Source organism: Cyprinus carpio, chromosome B15, assembly GCF_018340385.1.
Source record: "Cyprinus carpio isolate SPL01 chromosome B15, ASM1834038v1, whole genome shotgun sequence".
In the NCBI taxonomy this organism is placed as follows: Eukaryota; Metazoa; Chordata; class Actinopteri; order Cypriniformes; family Cyprinidae; genus Cyprinus; species Cyprinus carpio.
The window spans coordinates 27,392,509-27,415,087 of record NC_056611.1 but is presented as its reverse complement, the minus strand read 5'-3'; the positions used below and the strand labels follow the sequence as shown (position 1 = coordinate 27,415,087).

The following is a 22,579-nucleotide window of genomic DNA, read 5'->3' as shown; positions in this document are numbered from 1 at the left end:
ACGCAAAGCTCCGTTCTCATTGGCTGACTCGAATCAAAGTAGCCAATGAGAACGCAGCTTCTTCCGCGACGCCCCTGTAGGAAGTTTTTCAAAAGTCTACGCTTTTTGCTGTCGTTATGAAACGCTGAAAAGTAATATATTCCACTTATAGTTTTAGAGGTTTGAAATGATAACGTTTATAGCCATGTCTAATGATGAAACAGACAAAGAAAGTGTAAAGAAACAGCCCGAAAAACGAATGAACTACATCTCCCAGAATGCTATGCTGTTCCAATGGTTTCCATAGTAACTTTGTCGGGGTCCGCCCGTGCTGAACCAAAAGTTGCTAAGAGTAAAGAATTTACGATAATTTTTAAAATTACTAATTTATTTTGGGTTTACATTTTAATTGCCATTGTATATAAATAAACATTTTTATGGCCTTAAGTTAATCTTCTTTTAAAGATTAATGAGTTTTTGTACTTTTACATCGTATTTCAATTTGTAGTTTTTAATTGTTTTCTGCAGTCTGGAGGTTGGGACATGTTTGGATCTCCAGTGGATTTTTCATTTAGGGAGCTCAACACATTTTGAGGTGTGTTTCTACAGTTCATACTTTTATCGTTTTTTAATTTTTGCTTAATTCAAATAACTTAAAACTCCTTAATTTTCATTTTCAGAATTAATTTTCTGCTTTTTCAACATGAATGGCAATCGAAACGTATTTATTGTTCCTAAACGAGACACATTTTCGAATGAAACAACATAGAATTGTGATAAACGTAAACGAGTCGTTCTTTTGATTCGAATCGTTCAGATGAATCGTTCAGGTTCATCCGGTTTACAGAACCGAGCGGGTTTGACCGGTGGCGTGAAAACCTTTATTTACAGATTTACAAACAAAAAGCATATGATTTATTTTTTATTTTTTAATAAATATAATTCTAAAAATACAAAAACTTTTTTTTTCAGACAAGACATGCCTCACATATGTTGGCGTAAATATAATTTGTTCCCGTCCAAGATCTTCAGGTTTTATCAGGAGTGAAATATATAATAGCCTAAGCGTGTTACTAATACAATTTAAAATTTTATTAATAAATCTGATGCTTACCAAATCCCACAATCACAGATTCTTAAAGTTTCAAACCTCTCTTTTTTTTTTTTTTTAAATTAAAGAAATAGTCAATACAATTGTCTAAGACGAAAAAAGCTTAAAAATAATATTTTTTTCTCTCTTGGTTATTTGCTGCTGTCTGTATATTGTATTGTTCTGAGCAAAAATAATTATAGTTTAGTAGGGGTAACTAATTTACTACGTGGTTCTCATCATAAAACTGTGTATAAACAATTATTATTAGTCTGTAAATATGTGTATATAAATATATCTATTTATATGTCTTCCTGTGTTTCTGTAGACATGCTCTCTGATGAACCTAATCCAGGCGCTCGTCCACTAAAGCGTGACTCAGAGCAGAAGATCCTCAGCGCAACGCTCAGACTCAACAACAACTTCCTTTCAGACTTGACCGGACTGATGGACACGCTCTCGGCTCTTTACCGTTGGCCTGGCTCGACCTCTCCTTCAACGAGTTTCAACACATCCACCCAGTACACACTTTACCACCTCAGTCTGACAGCTGAGCACAAGCATCAGAGCAATTACTGAAATACCAGAGAACCTTCTTTTAACAAAACAACACCATTCTCTCTCTTTCCGTCAGGTTCTCAATCAACTTAAAGAGCTACGCTTGTTGTATCTGCATGGAAACCGTATCTGTAAGTTGTCAGAAGTGGATAAACTTGCTGCGTTGCCATTTCTCCACACCATCACTCTGCACGGCAACCCCATAGTGACCGAGCGTGAGTACAGGTACGGCCGAAGGTCAAAGGTCAGGGAGATGCACAAGTCAGGGAGCAGAAGGGTTTCCAAAAATGACGATTCTAGTCTTTCTAAGCCTGTATGACTGACTTTCGTCTGTGCAACACAAAAGCAAGAGAGAAAAATAGCACGACTAATGCTGAGATAAGGATAACAGAATTGTCATTTTTGTCTCGGCAAACCATAAAAATGCTTTACGTCAAATGCAATTCAATTCAAGTTTATTTGTATAGCGCTTTTTATGTTACAAATCATTGCAAAGCAGCTTTACAGAAAATTAAGTTTCTATAATATTTAGTAGTAGCTTATCAGTGATGACTCAGTTTATGTGCATATGGCAGAAATGTTCAGAAAAAAATTAATAAAGATGAAAACAAACAGATGATTAACACTATTAACAGCAATTATGCAATCAAACTTATAGCAAAATGTGGTAGTTCTGTATGTTGTCTCAGGGTTAGCATCATCTGAGGTCCTCTGAGGGGTTGGCATCATCTCTTCTCAGGTGTTCTGGAAGCTTGTGTAAATCCCATGGCAAAACAGAGAAACAAATAGAGACATAATCTTCATAGCTGCTGTTCCAGCCAAGTAAAATTAATTAGTTTAACCCAAGCTAAAGAATAATAATGCGCATTTGATCAGATATAACTGCAGTCCAACATTATGAGATGCATTATTTGAATGCTTGGCCAAAGAGGTGTGTTTTTAATCTAGATTTAAACAGAGGAGATTGTGTCTGAACCCCACTTTGCTATCCTAGGTACTATCAAAAGTCCAGCGTTTTGTAACCTAAGTAATATCAAAAGTCCATATGACTTTGCTATCCTAGGTACTATCAAAAGTCCAGCGTTTTGTGACCTTAGGGAGCGTGATGGGTTGTAGTGTGGTAGAAGGTACGCAGGAGCTAAACCATTAAGGGCCTTATAAGTAAGTAATAATATTTTGTAACTGATACGGAGCTCAGTGCGTGTGCGTCCTGGCGTGTCTGAAGTGGGAGATCTTCCACTGTGGGTCTCTGTACGGTGGCGTTCCTGACACAACAGGTGCTGAAACTGCGGTTAGGATCCGGTTGCAATCCTCTGCTGTCCTGCGCATAGCAACAGTAATCACATATAGTTCTGATACGCACACGGCATGTGCACGTGTAAAACCATTCTCAGTGCACGCCCTACAATCTCAGGTCATACTTGCTTCTGAAAATCAAAAAGAAAGAATTGAGGCAATATATTTTGCACAAAGAAGTAACTAAAAAACATTTGTAAGCAATGCCAGACACAATTTCCCATTAAAACTCTCAATACCGCAATGCAAAAAAATCTTTAAAAATGGTAAAATGTTTATATATTACGGTTTTATTTGTTGTATTGGTATTAGTTACTAAAAAAAATGAAATTATAATGCTATTCAAAAAAATATACAGTACAGACCAAAAGTTTGGAAACATTACTGTTTTTTATGTTTTTGAAAGAAGTTTCTTCTGCTCATCAAGCCTGCATTTATTTGATCAAAAATACAGGAAAAAACAGTAATATTGTGAAATATTATTACAACTTAAAATAATAGTTTTCTATTTGAATATACTTTAAAAAAAATAATTTATTCCTGTGATGCAAAGCTGAATTTTCAGCATCATTACTCCAGCCTTCAGTGTAACATCCAGATGTAACATCCACATGTAACATCCAGTCTATCACATGATCATTTAGAAATCATTCTAATATTCTGATTTATTATGAGTGTTTGGAAACAGTTCTGCTGTCTAATATATTTGATGAATAAAAGGTTAAAAAGAACCGCATTTATTCAAAATAAAAAAAAAATTCTAATAATATATATTCTAATAATATATTTTCTTTACTATCACTTTTTATCAATTTAACACATCCTTGCTGAATAAAAGTATTGATTTTATTTAAAAAAAAAAGAAAGAAAAAAAAATGACTGGCCCCAAATTACTGACCAGTAGTGTATATTGTTATTACAAAATATTTATATTTTAAAAATATAGCTTTTTTTTTTTCTACTTTTTATTCATCAAAGTATCCTAAACAAGTATCACATGTTCTGAAAAAAATATTTTGCCAACTTTGATAATGAATCATCATATTAGAATGATTTCTAAAGGATCATGTGATAATGATCCTAAAAATTCAGCTTTGCATCACAGAAATAAATGATAATTTAAAGTATAATAAATTTAAAAACAATTATTTTAAATTGGAATTGCAATTGTTATATCACAATATTACATTTTTTTCTGTATTTTTGATCAAATAAATGCAGGCTTGATGAGCAGAAGAAACTTCTTTCAAAAACATTAAAAATAGTAATGTTTCCAAACTTTTGGATAAAAATTAAAATACTTTAAGGGTAAAATAAGTAATGGAAACGTTTTTAAAAGATTCACCTATATATTATTTATAAATAACAGATTCAGTGTTTTCAGTCTTGTAATAAAAAAATAAATAAACATGTATGCCTGTCATGAGTTTTTATTTTGTTGACATTAAAAGCTTTTATTACATTATTTTCTATTCTGTAATCTCAAAAGTCCATTATTATTAGAGAGAAAACACATATAGATAGATAACTAAGATTAATAAATGCTTTATAAGTATATTTTAATGCTATCAAAAGTAGTGAACTAACTTTAACAAATTGAACCTTAAAACGTTTTCTATTTGTCATGAAATGTTGCATTGCTCAGAATTGTTTGTAGAACCAGGGTTCAGCTCACAAAAAAGGCTAATTATTTGACTGAGTTGCGTGTCTTCCTCTCTTGCAGGACACATTTGATCGGCACCCTTCCTCACGTGAAGATGATTGACTTCAGCGCTGTCACCAAACAGGAACGAGAGCTGACTTCAGTTTGGCAGAGGAGCAGAAACCCACGCAAATCCACCGGTCACAGCAAAGTGGACTGAACCTTCTCCACCAGACATCCTGATACGTCTAATAAACATGAATGTGGAGTTACAGCTACGGTTTGATGTGCCGCAGTGAGCTGACTTTAAATGATAAACTAGGCTCCTCAAAAACTGTAAGAGAGTTATAGAGCTGGAGTTACTTTAGTGAACAAGAGTGTTTCTTCATTAGTTGTTGATGAAGCCACACGAAGAAGTGGTGAAACATTTTAAGCAACAGAGAAACGTCCATTTCACTAGAAAATGGCATAGAGTTTCTTTGAGAAATGCAGTAAGCAATTCAAGAATTGAGGAACAAAGCATTCTAACATGTACACCAATGTATGTCTGCTAAACACTGACATTAAAACAAAATAAAAAAGCAAAACACTTCATAATTTTGAAAATCTTTAATGCATAATTTCATTCAACAAAAACAGTTTTAACAGAATATTGAGATTAATTTTTTGGTACTAGCCTAAGAAATGTTTTCTCTCGAAATCAGGTAGTATTCCACATTTAGGTAACAAACTTGAACACTATTAGTGCACTGCAACAGAAAACTAAATATGTGCAGCGCGTTTTATCCCTTTAGAAACCTCAGAGAAAGACAAAGGTGCCTTGCCGTGATCTCGAGAGCTAATAGTGCCGCACTGGTCAGTGAGCTTGCATAAATACATAAAACCAAAATAAATAATTACACAAACATACTGTGTGGCATCTCAGGAAAGAACGCTAGTTGTTTTAAATCACTAGTTCTTTCCTTGTTTTTCAGCACAACAGCAAAAAATTAGATGGACTAAGTTAAAGCAATGTAATTTTTTTTTATGATGTTAAAAGTGGAACAGACAAGGTAAAAGCATCCCCGTTTGCTTGGCTAAAAACAAGCTATCGATCGCAAAGCCTTACGACTAAGGCATAACACAGCCAGGGGGCGCCGTAGAGCCGTTAACACTTCCAGCTACACACGTATTAATCATTCTTCTCGAATCATTTTACACTCTGTACATTAAAGGCATTGACACAAAAACATAATTTATAAACTATGAATTCCAATTCAAAGCCGCCCGCTCCCATCCAAAACATTCGGAGCTGACAGTATGATTATTTATTGGCTCGGTTTAACCAGGGTCTGCCTTTTCCGTTACGACTGCATAACCATTTAAGGGTTATAAGAAAGGTGCACGGTAAGAGAAACACTTCCTCTTCCGTTAAAAGCAATAGCAGAGCCGCTTCAGAGGATTTAAAATCTTGAATGTGACGCGGCGCAGTACGTCAAACATCCCTGCATACAGACCAGATATGATCTATATGTGTTTGTGATGTAGAGCTTCGCAAGAGTAGTGCCATGTTTAATTCTTAACATGAATGAAAATGAGGCTGTGAGGGACTGGAGTACAGTGCATTGAATGGATTGCACTATTGATGATAAAGCTTCTTCCCAAAAAAACTCTCAGTAGACAAACACTCTATAAACAGTTTAAAAGTTGTGACATTATACAATTTGTATCTGCTATTGTAAAGACTGTAAAGTAAGTCTGTCCATTTTCATCTGCGTAAAAATTCAATACGGCATCCAACCTGATTACGATCTATTGGCAAATTAACGTCTAAAGTCGCAGGACATCATATGGTTTCAGCTCTTGGGTAGTTAACAGTGATAGACTGCCATCTAAACCAGCTGAAAATCTATTTAAAGGAATTTCAAGCAGATCAGCCACAGAAAGCAAATTAGTTAAATAAAGAATTAAAAAAAAAATGGTTAATGCATTATTACATGCATGTTACTCTGGTTAGACAGAAGTATTATTTATGTCGCCCCCCTATTTATCCACATCCAAATCTGGAACCTCAGTGCATACAATTATGAGAATGAATTAGAAATAATGAACTCTAAGCCACAGTGATTCAATAATACTACAGGAGAATTAACCATAACCTGTGTGTTAAGATGACCCAGGCAAACTGAGAAAATATATAATTAACTTTCGCACAAGAATAAGAATAATTGAGAAGTCTGGATGTGCTACTTGGTTTGACAATCTCCAAACAATCAGGAAACCGAAAAGCCAAGGGAAGAAGAATCAACAGGAACGAATAAAACCAAACAAAAGCTCACCGAAGCAATCGTAGCAGCTTGACGCCGTTGAGTTTAGCGTAACTCATGTATTTGGTGAAAAAGGGCATGAAAAACTTAACGCAAAGATAGCAGATCAGATGTGTTTACCCTCTCGGATGACGGATTTACACACGGAGCTCTGTTTGGGGTGAATTATATTTATCTGCAGGGCATTCAGAGAACATAGACACGGGTGTCTGCATCTCAAGAAGTCTGGAAGGAGAACGGAGGAGTGAAAGGGCTAGAAAGAGAGACAGAAACAGAGGAACTGGGGAGGAAGGAGGTCCATCTTTTGAATCATGGTATAGCAAACTGTACCACCAGCTCTTCCTTGGCATCTACTTTGATTTGTGAGATGGCGCTGTAGGCGTACGCAGCGATCTTAGAAACCTGAGGAGGAAAGAAAAGCAATAAATTAAAACGCTAAATAATATGCATAATGTCATCGCCAACAGCCTGCTCAGTGGAAAATGCACAATTTATGTTATTTTTTACTCTACTGCTCAAAAGTTTGGGGACGATAAAAGTTTTTGAAAAGAAATGAACACTTTTATTCAGCAAGGATGCATTTCAATGATCAAAGGTGACAGTAAAGATATTTAAAATGTTGCACAAGATTTCGATTTCAAATAAATGCTGTTCTTTTGAACTTTCTATTCATTATCATCAACAAAAAAAAAAAAAAAATTCCAAAGTTTCCACAAAAATATTAACTTCTTAATATAAAAAAAACATTAATATAGAACGCAGAAATAGAAAATGCAATATTATTGTTTATACTGTACTAAATGCATCATCCTTGCTGAACACCATCATCTTTCCAAAATATAAATTTAGGTAAAACAGTAGCATATATAGATTTATACGTGTATCTTTAAATAAAAGCAGCTGTTTATAGTATACATGTATACATTTTAACTGCTACAAGTGACGTGACATTCAGCCAAGTATGGTGACCCAAACTCAGCACTCCAATTAACCCTTAAACACAAAAGTGACAAAGTGACAAAGTGACGTGACATTCAGCCAAGTATGGTGACCCATACTCAGAATTTGTGCTCTGCATTTAACCCATCCGAAGTGCACACACACAGAGCAGTGAACACACACACACTGTGAACACACACCCGGAGCAGTGGGCAGCCATTTATGCTGCGGCGCCCGGGGAGCAGTTGGGGTTCAGTGCCTTGCTCAAGGGCACCTAAGTCGTGGTATTGAGGGTGGAGAGAGCGCTGTACATTCACTCCCCCCACCCACAATTCCTGCCGGCCCGAGACTCGAACTCACAACCCTTCGATTGGGAGTCCGACTCTCTAGAGAATAACCTGCCCAACATCCAAAAGCAGTCTGATATACACTGAGACGGTTGTTTAATAACAGAGTCTGACCTGCTGCACATCTGCGTAGGGGACCGGGTCAGCGGCGAGCACCTGGTGAGGCTGACTGGTCAGAGACGGGAGAGGAACGGGCTTCTTCTGAGACAGCGTTCTGCTCAACACCTCCAGCTTGGTGCTTTAACACAAACACACATGACGATTCAGCTTCAACGTAGCCTATGTGCAAACCTTCATCAGCTCGAAAACGTGACATATCACACTTTTAGTGATGTATCTTATGACCGGTGGTGAGGATAACATACACCCAGCTATGTGTACTGTTCATATCAATGGCATTAACACACCTGTACTGTCTGGCTCTGTCCATGTATTCATGTTGCTCCATGCCTTGAGAATCAACAGCCGACACGTCAATTATGTTCCTAATCAACAAGAAAAGAAAAAGGAGTTGTAATCTAGCAACAGCGCAGACTGCGGCAGTGAAAGGGAAGGTGTGTGTCGTACAGAGCGGTCCGCTGCAGGATGGTCGTGAGCAGGGCCTGCTCATCTGTGCGGCTGGACGGCAGGCTGTCTGCGTTTTGCTCCGAGCCGTTGGTGGGTTTTCTGTCTAAGTTTGGGTCAGGAATCAACGGCTTCACCTCTTCATTCTGCACAAAAGAGACAAAAAGAGGCTGGTCAAAAACAAGATCATCACACCTTGACTCTTTTAAGGAGGCAATGGTGGCCTAAAACAATGACTAAAGAGCTTTTCGTCTATGCCACATGCCCGAAGTGAAAATACAGTTGTGTCAGAGTCTGCAAATTGTTACATTTTAAAGGAACAAGGTGAACTGAACCTGTCATAAATATACAAGAAATTGCTCTGGTTAACAACATCTGCTAAATGTGACCCTGGAGCACTAAAGCAGTCTTAAGTCTCTGGGGTATATTTGTAGCAATAGCCAAAAATACATTGTATGGGTCAAAATTATCCATTTTACTTTTATGCCAAAAATCATTAGGATATTAAGTAAAGATCATGTTCCATGAAGATATTTTGTAAATTTCACACCGTAAATATATTAAAACTTAATTTATGATTAGTAATATGCATTGCTAAGAATTCATTTGGACAACTTTAAAGGTGATTTTCTCAGTATTTAGATTTTTTTGCACCCTCAGATTGTTGTATCTCAGCCAAATATTGTCCTCCTAACAAACCATACATCAATGGAGAGATTATTTATTCAGCTTTCAGATGATGCATAAATCTCAATTTCAAAACATTGACACTTAAGACTGGTTTTGTGCTCCAGGGTCACATATATCTTCTTACATCATATGTCCAAACATCAGCTTGTTACTGAATTACATCATACAACCAAACTTGAATCTGCTTGAAAGTGATTTTTTAACTATTAGTGATTCATGTACAAGGATTTTAGTTAGAGATATATATGATTAAATTAATTCATTAAAATCAAGTCTATGAAACAGAGCTCAAGTAGATCTGAGATCAATTATAATAATAATAACAATGTTTTACACTGCTTATATAAAATAGATAACAAAATATAAAATATAATAACGTAAGCATAACAATGTGAGAATATTTAGACATTTTAATTTTGAATTTCTTTGCATGTTTTTTTCATTGCTGTTTTAAACAGACCAAAACAATAAATCATAAATCACAGATTTTCAATGTGGTCTAACACTTCTGTACGGTTATTCAAAAACAGAAACAGAAAATTGCATGCTATGATTTGAGAATCCACTCATATTTTAAAGTTTTCCATGAGAGAGGAGACACCCTGTGTATATAACCTCCTCGCGCATGAGCACATGTCAGATCTGACACATCTGCTCCATTCTGACATTATTCCCGTGTTTACTCCTCCTGCCTCCAGCAGTAAAACCAGACATTATGATTAGACAAAGACTTAAATGAGGCATTCGAGTAAGTTTGCAGTAGTCTTGAAACACACTCAGTACTGGCCTGTTCTTGAAGGATTACAAACACACACCAACATTATCTGCGTGCTGAATGTAATTGTGATTATTTACAGGAACACAAACAGCACATTCAGCTGTATTTATAGCTGTTTGGGTGTATATTGATTAAATCTCATCTACCTGCTCCGACGTTTCGCTATCGCTGCTGAAACAGCACCCCATGACAGCCGTCAAGCAGGTTGAATCTCTTCTCTGTGTGAGTTTTTCGTCTCAGAAGCGCTTTTTCGGTTTGTTTGTCTGTTGACTGTAAAGCGCTTCGCTGCAAACGCAGGAACCATCACATGATAGAATACAGTTAGGTCACGTGACTTCCGCCTCCTCGCCTCGCGCTGTCACGTCAATTCCGCCCGTCACCTATTTTTATTTTACTGCGCTTAGGAGCATGGTTACTCCCTGAAAAAATCTGCATTTTGTAATAAAATTAAAGAGGCACATTTTAAAATTGTGCATAATGTTTATCCAAACTGCTCTTTTTTTTGGATCTTTCTAACTTATGTGTGTTCTGCAGAGTTGAAGAAGAAACTTTACTACATTTATTCTATTATTGCAATCAGGTTAAGTCTCTTTGGGAGAACTTAAGTTGTTATTTGTCTTCTTTTATAAAAGGTAATTTAAAATTCTCATTGAAAGATTTTTTTTTTTTCTATTTTTCTGGTAGTAACCATGTTGTCGATCTTGTTGTCAATTTTTTTTGTTTTGCATTGTATTTTTTTTATTCTGAAAATCAAAATTTCTCAATACGTTACCTAGATTTGAAGTCTTTCTTTGCAGAGATTTTACTTATTGTTAAATCTCTTAAACACGTTGGTAATAATAAGAATAACTATATTAAGTATATTAAGTATATTAAGTATATTAAGGCTTATGCTGATATTATACTGAAAGAATGATTTTCCTGTTTCTTGTTTTTTTTTTTTTTTGTCATTGAATGTCAATGCAGTGCTATTTTGTATTTGTATTTCTTTTGTCTTGCAATAAAAAAAAAATCTGTGCTTAGGCGTTACTTTCAGATGCTCGATTTTAGGATTTTTTTGTATTGATTTGAAATTATTCTATGGATCTCTCTGCTCATCAATTAATAAGAGAGCTGCCAAAAATACTGTATTGATGGAAAAAATAATAACTTTAATGTACGGATTACCCCCCATAGACTGTATAAAAACAGGTTTCCCCCTGTACATTCTTTGAAGTTGACGTTTTATGTGTAACTTTTCATTTAAATAATTTTTTATTTTAATTTATTTATGATTTATTTATTTATTAATTTTTTTTATACTTTTTATTTATTAGTTGTTGTATATATATATATATTCATTTGTATTATTCTTTTTTGTATTAATTGTTTTGTATTCTGGTTGTGTATGTACTTTATTGCTTTGATTGTATCCCATGTGAATGTTATATCTTCAATAAAAAGAGAGAAAAAATGCGCTACTTTTACTTTTTAGTAACTCTTTTTTTTTCCTATAAGCATCATCTACTGTCAGATGAGAATGACTTTTTATTTTAGATTCAGCCAGTCCTGCCGTTGTTGTCCAGACCAGATACTTTTTTAAGCTGAAATGAGGTTTAACATTTTATAGAACTACTTGTTTTTATAAGCTTGTATTAATTGAACTGTAAAGTTCAAAGTTTTATGGTCATTTTTCAGGATGTTTCAAAACTACGGTGATACTTCCATTTTATAATATCAGAAAATTTCTAAACAGTTGCACAGTTTTTAGAAGAATTTTAAGAGTTGGCCTGTTGCAGACAAGTTGAGTGGAAATGGTTTCTGTGTAAAATATTGAAAACACACATCAATAGGTGATTATCACACAAAGTGATGATCCTGTAGTTTGTCTCAGTCTGTTGACACACAATGAAATGTGTTTAATGTGCCAATTTACAGAAGATCTCAGACATCATCATAATGAATGAGGTGAAAACAGGGAACTGTTGGCTTTTCAGCAGCTCAGTTAAACGTTACGGCTCTGTTTCTATCACACTTTTGTTTCACTAATTGTCAGTTGACACGGTTTTTTTTTTCTTTGTTGATTTCCACTGTTCTTATAATTGAAAATATAAAGAATTGACTGTAGCAGGCGATTGGTGTGATTGACACGACCAATGTGTCAAAATCTTTAGAATCTGTGGTGGGCGGGGTTTGTGCTTTAACTGGGTTAAATAGGTGAGAAATATCCACAGCATCCTACAAGAGAAGGACAAACTCCAGGTGCAGCAGCTGATATCTGTGTGACTGTTAAAGATGGAGTTTATTAAAGAGGAGATTGAAGACACGAGTGATCCAGAACCACCCAGAATAAAACATGAAGATACTGAGGAACCAACAGGTTGGTGTCCATTCTTGATTCTTCATTACTGACTGCTGAGAAACACTAAAGCTTCAGTCAAAAAGATTTAGTGGCTGTGATAGGAATGATAAATTATCAACCTAATGATCAGATCCACATTTTAATTTGATTAACAAGGAATGACAGAACTTACCTTTGGTGCATCAAAGATCTGGTCCTTGATAGTCGCAGATAAATATGTGACCTCTTTTGGTTCCTGCTACTAAATCAGGTTAATTGATTTTAACATCATCATTTGTTTATTTTAGGCTGGATAGAAGTAAAAAGGCAAAGACATGAGGTGAATGAAGTGGAGGAGGAACACTATAAAATCAAAACTTCAAGAAAAAAAGCAAAACAGCTGCACACCTGCTCACAGTGTGGAAAGAGTTATGCTGGAGCATCAAGTCTCAGTTATCATCTGCACGTTCACTCTGGAGAAAAGCCTTTTAACTGTGATCAGTGTGGTAAAAAGTTTATTACATCATCACAACTAAAAATCCACTTGATAATTCATTCAGATGAGAAGCCTCATGTGTGTTCTTACTGTGGAAAGAGTTTTTTATGGCTGAGCAGTTACAAACATCATCAGAAAACACATAATGATGTGAGAGATCATGTGTGTTGTGAGTGTGGGAACAGCTTTATCACAGCTGGTGATCTGAAACTGCATCGAAGAATTCACACCGGAGAAAAACCTCACAAGTGCTCATATTGTGACAAGAGTTTCGCTCAGTCTGGAAACCTGAAAGCACATGAAACAACACATACTGGAGAGAAGCCATACTACTGTACTCAGTGTGGAAAGGGTTTTACTGCAGCATCAAGTCTCAGTTATCATCTGCGCGTTCACTCTGGAGAAAAGCCTTTTAACTGTGATCAGTGTGGTAAAAAGTTTATTACATCATCAAGTCTTAAAAAACACCTGACAGATCATTCAGATGAGAAGCCTCATGTGTGTTCTTACTGTGGAAAGAGTTTTTCACAACTGAAGCACTGTAAACAGCATCAGAAAACACATAATGAAGTGAGAGATCATGTGTGTTGTGAGTGTGGAAAGAGCTTTACTAAAGCTGGCAGTCTGAAACAGCACCGAATGATTCACACCGGAGAAAAACCTCACAAGTGCTCATATTGTAACAAGAGTTTCACTGTGTCTGGACACCTAAAAGTACACGAGCGAGTTCATACTGGAGAGAAGCCGTATCACTGTACTCAGTGTGAAAAGAGTTTCACTAAGTCAGCAGCTCTATTGACTCATATTAAAAAGCATTTCTCTGTGTTAGAGTGAGCAAATATTTTCTACAGATCCAAGGTTTGTTGCATAAACATTTTCTTAGATATCTATTTATGCATTTCTCTGCAACATAAAAGTTGCATATGCTCTGAATAATGATGCAAATAAATTTTCTATTTCAGTGACTTCTCTTATTAAGTGTGATAAATTATAATAAATTATTATGGAATAATTTACAAATCTCATAAACTTATATTTTATTCACAATAGAATATAGATAACATATCAAATGTTGAAAGTGAGACATTTTGAAATGTCATGCCAAATATTGGCTTATTTTGGTTTTAAATATACCAACACACTCCAAACAAAAAAAGTTGGGACAGGTAGCAATAAGAGGCCGGAAAAGTTAAATGTACATATAAGGAACAGCTGGAGGGCCAATTTGCAACTTATTAGGTCAATTGGCAAAATGATTGGGAATAAAAAAGAGCCTCTCAGAGTGGCAGTGTCTCTCAGAAGTCAAGATGGGCAGAGGATCACCAATTCCCCCAATGCTGCGGCGAAAAATAGTGGAGCGATATCAGGCTAAAACTCTATATTAAAAAAAACAATCCAAAACTAAAAAACATCCATAAGCTCATACCAAAAGCGTTTTCTCTGGGCCAAGGCTCATTTAAAATGGACTGTGGCAAAGTGGAAAACTGTTCTATGGTCAGACGAATCAAAATTTGAAGTTCTTTTTGGAAAACTGGGACGCCATGTCATCCGAACTAAAGAGGACAAGGACAACCCAAGTTCTTATCAGCGCTCAGTTCAGAAGCCTGCATCTCTGATGGTATGGGGTTGCATGAGTGCCTGTGGCATGGGCAGCTTGTCAACATGACCATGCCAGACCACATACTGCATCAATTACAACATCATGGCTGCGTAGAAGAAGGATCCGGGTACTGAAATGGCCAGCCTGCAGTCCAGATCTTTCACCCATAGAAAACATTTGGCGCATCATAAAGAGGAACATGCGACAAAGACCTAAGACAGTTGAGCAACTAGAAGCCTGTATTAATCAAGAGTGGGACAACATTCCTATTCCGAACCTTGAGCAATTTGTCTCCTCAGTCCCCAGTCATTTGCAGACTGTTATAAAAAGAAGAGGGGATGACACGCAGTGGTAAACATGGCCTTGTCCCAACTTTTTTGAGATGTGTTGATGCCATGAAATTTAAAATAAACTTATTTTTCCCTTAAAATTATAAATTTTCTCAGTTTAAACATTTGATATGTCATCTTTGTTGTATTCTGAATAAAATATTGAAATTGGAAACTTCCACATCATTGCATTCTGTTTTTTATTCACAATTTGTACAGTGTCCCAACTTTTTTGGAATCAGGTTTGTAATTTGGCTCTGAATCTCAGTTGAAAATTGCCATTTTGACCCCCCTTCTACAAAATAGTGGATTACTCAGTAAATATTCATCCATGACATTTAATATTTTGCCTTTCATCACTATACATGTCTATATATATTTACAGAAGATCTCAGACATCGTCATAATGGATGAGGAGAAAACAGGGAACTGTTGGCTTTTCAGCAGCTCATTTGATGATAGTCTTGTTGTCAGGAGAGATTTTTCAGCGTAGATTAAGTAAAAATAATGTATAATATGTACAGTATAAAATCATTGTGTATAGAAAATCCTCATGAAACATGAAAACCCTACATGTGTTGAAAAAAAAACCCCTGCATATGCTGATTAGGTATGTCTTGAAGCATGGCTGCTGGTTTAAGATGGTCCTTAGCTGGTCATGAGCTGTTTTAAAATGATTTAACCTGGTCCTAAACTGATTTTAAGCAACTAGCTCCTGCTCAGCACCAGTTTAAGACCAGCTTAAACCAGAAGAAGCAGAAGAGAGGTTATTAGGACTGGCAATGGTTGGCAAGCATCCAGACGGCAGATGCTTATGTGGAGAAGAGGAAACTGTGAAACATCCCTGCTCCCATGCTGGTTAGGTATGTTTTGATGCTGGGATGCTGGTTTATGCTGGTCCTTTGCCAGCACATTACCAGCATAAACCAGCAAAGGACCAACATAAACCAGCACAAACCAGCATATGACCAGCATAAATCAGCAAAGGGCCAACATAAACCAGCACATGACCAGCATAAACCAGCATAAACCAGCACATGACCAGCAAAGGACCAGCATAAACCAGCACATGAACAGCATAAACCAGCAAAGGACCAGCATAAACCACCAAAGACCAGTATAAACCAGCACAAACCAGCACAAGACCACCATAAACCAGCAAAGTACCAGCATAAACCAGCACATGACCAGTATAAACCAGAAAAGGACCAGCATAAACAAGCAAAAGACCAGCATAAACCAGCACATGACCAGCATAAACCAGCACTTGACCAACATAAACCAGCAAAGGACCAGCATATACCAGCACATGACCAGCATAAAACAGCACAGGACCAGCATAAACCAGCACATGACCAGCATAAACCAGCACATGACCAGTATAAACCACCAAAGACCAGTATAAACCAGCACATGACCAGTTTAAACTAACAAAGGACCAGCATAAACCAGCACATGACCAGTATAAACTAGCAAAGGATCAGCATAAACCAGCACATGACCAGCATAAACCAGCACATGACCAACATAAACCAGCACATGACCAGCATAAACCAGCAAAGGACCAGCATAAATCAGCACATGACCAACATAAACCAGCAAAGGACCAGCATAAACCAGCACATGACCAGCATAAACCAGCAAAGGACCAGCATAAACCAGCACATGACCAGCATAAACCAGCAAAGGACCAGCATAAATCAGCACATGACAAACATAAACCAGCAAAGGACCAGCATAAACCAGCACATGACCAGCATAAACCAGCACATGACCAGCATAAACCAGCAAAGGACCAGCATAAACCAGCACATGACCAGTATAAACCAGCAAAGGACCAGCATAAACCAGCACATGACCAGTATAAACTAGCAAAGGACCAGCATAAACCAGCACATGACCAGCATAAACCAGCACATGAGCAGCATAAACCAGCAAAGGACCAGCATAAACCAGCACATGACCAGCATAAACCAGCACATGACCAGCATAAACCAGCACATGACCAGCATAAACCAGCACAGGACCAGCATAAACCAGCAAAGGACCAGCATAAACCAGCACATGACCAGTATAAACTAGCAAAGGACCAGCATAAACCAGCACATGACCAGCATAAACCAGCAAAGGGCCAGCATAAACCAGCACATGACCAGCATAAACCAGCACATGACCAGTATAAACTAGCAAAGGACCAGCATAAACCAGCACATGACCAGCATAAACCAGCAAAGGACCAGCATAAACCAGCACATGACCAGCATAAACCAGCAAAGGACCAGCATAAATCAGCACATGACCAACATAAACCAGCAAAGGACCAGCATAAACCAGCACATGACCAGCATAAATCAGCAAAGGACCAGCATAAACCAGCAAAGGACCAGCATAAATCAGCACATGACAAACATAAACCAGCAAAGGACCAGCATAAACCAGCACATGACCATCATAAACCAGCATAAACCAGCACATGACCAGCATAAACCAGCACATGACCAGCATAAACCAGCAAAGGACCAGCATAAACCAGCACATGACCAGTATAAACCAGCAAAGGACCAGCATAAACCAGCACATGACCAGTATAAACTAGCAAAGGACCAGCACAAACCAGCACATGACCAGCATAAACCAGCAAAGGGCCAGCATAAACCAGCACATGACCAGCATAAACCAGCAAAGGACCAGCATAAACCAGCACATGACCAGCATAAACCAGCACATGACCAGCATAAACCAGCAAAGGACCAGCATAAACCAGCACATGACCAGCATAAACCAGCAAAGGACCAGCATAAACCAGCACATGACCAGTATAAACTAGCAAAGGACCAGCATAAACCAGCACATGACCAGCATAAACCAGCAAAGGGCCAGCATAAACCAGCACATGAGCAGCATAAACAGCACATGACCAGCATAAACCGGCACATGACCAGTATAAACTAGCAAAGGACCAGCATAAACCAGCACATGACCAGCATAAACCAGCAAAGGACCAGCATAAACCAGCACATGACCAGTATAAACTAGCAAAGGACCAGCATAAACCAGCACATGACCAGCATAAACCAGCAAAGGACCAGCATAAACCAGCACATGACCAGCATAAACCAGCAAAGGACCAGCATAAACCAGCACATGACCAACATAAACCAGCAAAGGACCAACATAAACCAGCAAAGGACCAGCATAAACCAGCACATGACCATCATAAACCAGCAAAAGGACCATCATAAACCAGCACATGACCAGCATAAACCAGCACATGACCAGTATAAACCAACAAAGGACCAGCATAAACCAGCACATGACCAGTATAAACCAGCAAAGGACCAGCATAAACCAGCACATGACCAGTATAAACCAGCAAAGGACCAGCATAAACCAGCATATGACCAGTATAAACTAGCAAAGGACCAGCATAAACCAGCACATGACCAGTATAAACTAGCAAAGGACCAGCATCCCAGCGTCAAAACATACCTAACCAGCATATGCTGTTTTTTTTTTTCAACAGGGATGTAATAATGGAGCGTGTTATTCATCGAACTGCAAGATGTTTTCTGAGCTGCTGGAATCTGGAGTATCATTTTTATCGCTTAAATCAATTCTTAATAACAAGGACTATGAAACAACAAAGGCTGTTTTAATGTATATATATTTTTATTTTTTTATTTTTTTACATATCACTGGACTTTATGAGAGAATTTAACCTCTAGGCGGAGTTCTTCAAATGGACTGAAGAGGGCAGCAATACGCCTTTGAGGAGTCTAATCTGCCGCAAATTTTATGTAAAGAAGAAAAAGAAGAGAGAAGCTGTGAGTCGAGTGTTGAAATCTGATACATAATATTGAATATTCAGTTTATTAAAGAGGAGATTGACGACATGAGGGATCCAGAACCATCCAGAATAAAACATGAAGATACCGAGGAATAAACAGGTTGATGTTCATTCTTGATTCTTCATTGTTGACTGGTGAGAAACATCAATCAAACAAAGATCCAGTTAACTTGATTTTAACCACATACTTTGTTTATTTTAGACTTGGCTGAAGTAAAACAGCAAAGAGTGAAGCTGAAAGAAGTGGAGGAGGAACACTGTAAAATAAAAAAATCAAGAAAAATAGTCAAACAGCTACACACCTGCACACGGTGTGGAAACAGTTTCAAACACAAAGGAGACCTTAAGAAACACATGAGAATCCACGCTGGAGAGAAACCATACCCATGCACTCAGTGTGGAAAGAGTTTCAGTGGACCATCAGGTCTTAGTTATCATCTGCACGTTCACTCTGGAGAAAAGCCTTTTAACTGTGATCAGTGTGGTAAAAAGTTTATTTCATCATCAATTCTAAAACAACACCAAAAAGTTCATTCAGATGAGAAACCTTATGTATGCACTTTCTGTGGAAAGAGCTTTTCACGGCTGGGAAGTTGTAAACTGCACCAGAAATCACATAATGTAGTGAGAGATCACGTGTGCTTTGAGTGTGGAAAGAGCTTTACTGCAACTGCCGATTTGACAAGACACCAAAGAATTCACACTGGAGAAAAACCTCACAAGTGCTCATATTGTGACAGGAGTTTCACTCAGTCTGGAAACCTGAAAAGGCATGAAGGACTTCACACTGGAGAGAAGCCTCACAACTGTACTCAGTGTGGAAAGCGTTTCATAGATGCACCAGGTCTCAAATATCATCTTCACGTTCACTCTGGTGAAAAGCCATTTCGCTGTGATCAGTGTGGTAAAGGGTTTATAAGATCATCGCATCTAAAAAGTCACCTGACCGTTCATTCGCAAGAGAAACCTTATGTGTGCTCTTTCTGTGGAAAGAGTTTTTCACGACTGGCTCACTGTAAGCAGCATCAGAAAATGCATAATGATGTACAAGATCATGTGTTTTGTGAGTGTGGAAAGAGTTTTACTACAGCTAGCAATCTGAAACGTCACCAAAAAATTCATACTGGAGAAAGACCTTACAATTGCTCATATTGTGACAAGAGTTAATTCAGTCTAAAGACCTGAAAAGGCATGAGCGAGCTCACACCGGAGAGAAGCTGTATGTATTCAGTGTGGAGAGAGTTTCACTCAGTCATCAACTCTAGTGACGCATATTAAAAATCATTGTTCTGTGTCAGAGTGAGCAAATGTTTTCTACAGATTCTATATTTCTAGTCAGTAGTGTGAGATTCAGATACAGTAAATGTGCAATTAGCTCAAATAAACTAGTTTTTCTGTGAAATGTCACAAGATTTGGGGATGCTTTTTCTGTGTTGATGGAGAACAGCAATAATTTGTAAAGGTTTGGTTGTGCTTGATGGAAGTCCAGCCAGAAGAGCATTGCAGTAGTCCAGCCTAGAAATGACAAGAAGGGACAAGAAGTTGTGCAGCATGCTCCGTTAGAAAGGGCTCGATCTTTCTGATGCTGTGCAATGCAAACCTGCAAGATCGAGCAGTCTTTGCAATGTCAGCTGGTCATCAAAGCTTACACCAAGATTTCTGACCGAAGCTGATGGGGTAATTGTAGAAGAACCTAGCTGGATGGAAAACTCATACTGTAGATTCGGACAAGAAGCTCAGTCTTTGCCAGGTTGAGCTTTAGGTGATGTTTTTTCATCCATGCCGAGATGTCCACCGAGAATGTCCACGTAACAAACTAACACTATTTAATTTGCCATTAATCAAAGCAACAATGAAAAAAATAAAATAAAATACTAGTAGCAATTTGTCACATTTAGTTCACATGTAACTAGTCATAGCCAAAAAAAGTCATATGTATCATAGTCTATTCACTAAAAAAGAACAACATTTGTGTGTTCAAAAGTAAAGAAATGCTTATATTACGTAACTGGCCAACCGAGTGAACCAACCCTGTGACATCACACACTGTCTTATTACAAGACGACGGCTTCTTTCTCCAAAAGCTTTAGCAAAACATCCTTTTTTCTTTAAAATGATTACATTAATTCTATTTGTTATATATATATATTTTTTAATTAAAGTGGAAATCACATGACTTAATAATGTAAACTTGACTGAATGCTTTAAAAGCTACAAAGCTCTTTAAAAGCTACAAAAATGAGGTTTATCATTTTATAGAACTTCTTGTTTTTGTCTAAGCTTGTATTAATTGAACTGTGAAGCTGTTTAAATCAGAGTTTTTATGGTCATGTGCAGGATGTTACCATATAGGCATTATTGTTTCAAAACGATTTTATTACTTCTGTTTTATAATATCTGAACAGTTTCTAAATGAATTTAAAGAGAAGGTTTATTGTTGCTTATATACTCCCTATTCAGCCTGTATATATTGTACATTTAATGGGTTTCTGTCATCTGTGTTAGATGTCTGATTACTTATTAATTTAATAATATAACCTGTGCCCTGTTTAATTTTTATTAAACACTGGGTTACATAAATATGGGCAACCATCCTATAAAGTTGTTTTTTACTAGAGTTAAACAACTGAAACAGCATCAAACAATACTGGAGAAAGACCTTACAAGTGTTCATATAGTGACAAGTGTTTTGCTGTGTCTGGAAACCCGAGCGAGTTCATACTGCAGAGAAGCTGCACTGTGCATTAAACTCTAGTGATTCTTATGAAAATGCATAAAAAGCATAAAGTTGTCACAAAGTCTATCAATTCATCCAGTTATGTACTTGCAGCATTTTTTCATACAATTAAAATTTGCAAAACAACAAAGAAAAACAAAACAGTGTATCTGACAATTAGTGAAACCATTGTCTGACAGAAACATCCATAAACATAAACTGAGCTGCTGAAAAGCCAATTCTATCATTCATTATGATGATGTCTAAATTGGCACATTAAGCACATTTCATTGTGTGTCAACAGACTGAGACAAACTACAGGATCATCACTTTGTGTGATAATCACCTATTGATGTGTGTTTTAAACCGTTTACCCCTCAGGTTAAACATGATTAAAAATACTGTGAAAGACTACAGAAATCATCCCTGCACTCGTCCTTTTTTACATTGAAATAACATAAATTAGCATTTTCATTCAGGCTATCTGCCGTTAAAACCAATTATACATAACATAATTGATGCAATGCAAGGTTTATCATTTTAGAAAATGTTTTGTTTCTGTCAAAGAGTGTTTTTTTGCACTAGTTAAGAGCAAGCCCCGTTTCACCACTGATTCAATAACACAACCAAGTAACTAACAAAATAGACATCATTGATTGATCATACATAGAATTCACAGCTCTTTCTGTTGAGAGAAATACATAAATGAAGAAGAAAGACAAAATATTAAATGTCATGGATGAATATGTGCTGAGTACTAAATATTTTATAGAGAATTTTCACCTTTGGAACCAAATTACAGGGTAAAAAAATACTCGAGAAAGATTGCACTATCAGTATTTTATATTTGCACAGAGATTTGGAGGTCAAATTAAGTGTATAGGGTTAGTTCTGGCAGGTCACATGAGTCAAGCTTGCATCGGGTGACTCTCAGCTGATCACATCTACCTATAGGAATATGACAACTATCACGGCATTTCTATATAAGCTATATTCATTATAATTCAGCAGCTTTTTCACTTGCTCAGTTGCAAATTACCCTCCTCCATCCCCAACTCCTCCTTTCGCCAGTCACGACTTGG

General features: G+C 37.0%; 2 protein-coding genes and 1 pseudogene across 3 annotated transcripts; 2 read left to right on the top strand and 1 right to left on the bottom strand.

Annotated features, from left to right (window-relative positions):
- The first annotated feature begins 257 nt into the window (after positions 1 to 257).
- Positions 258 to 5,090, top strand: LOC109082338 (annotated as a pseudogene).
- A 69-nt stretch (positions 5,091 to 5,159) lies between these two features.
- lamtor1 (late endosomal/lysosomal adaptor, MAPK and MTOR activator 1) lies at positions 5,160 to 10,547 on the bottom strand. 2 transcript variants are annotated; one of them, XR_006156629.1, is made up of 6 exons: positions 10,336 to 10,547; positions 8,725 to 8,867; positions 8,565 to 8,642; positions 8,272 to 8,395; positions 6,854 to 7,273; positions 5,160 to 6,703 (listed from the first exon to the last, which is right to left on the bottom strand). XR_006156629.1 is itself a non-coding variant. In XM_019097231.2 (5 exons), the coding sequence occupies exons 1-5, from the start codon at positions 10,375 to 10,377 to the stop codon at positions 7,181 to 7,183; spliced, it is 480 nt and encodes a 159-aa protein (XP_018952776.1). In that variant the 5' UTR covers positions 10,378 to 10,547; the 3' UTR covers positions 5,160 to 7,180. The 2 variants fall into 2 exon arrangements, 1 of the variants encoding a protein (XP_018952776.1); XM_019097231.2 differs by having other exon boundaries at positions 5,160 to 7,273.
- A 1,847-nt stretch (positions 10,548 to 12,394) lies between these two features.
- On the top strand, positions 12,395 to 14,042 carry LOC109082334 (zinc finger protein 239-like). Its single transcript, XM_042738857.1, has 2 exons — positions 12,395 to 12,548; positions 12,818 to 14,042. Exons 1-2 carry the CDS (start codon positions 12,464 to 12,466, stop codon positions 13,837 to 13,839), a joined length of 1,107 nt encoding a protein of 368 aa, XP_042594791.1. The 5' UTR covers positions 12,395 to 12,463; the 3' UTR covers positions 13,840 to 14,042.
- The last annotated feature ends 8,537 nt before the right edge of the window (positions 14,043 to 22,579 follow it).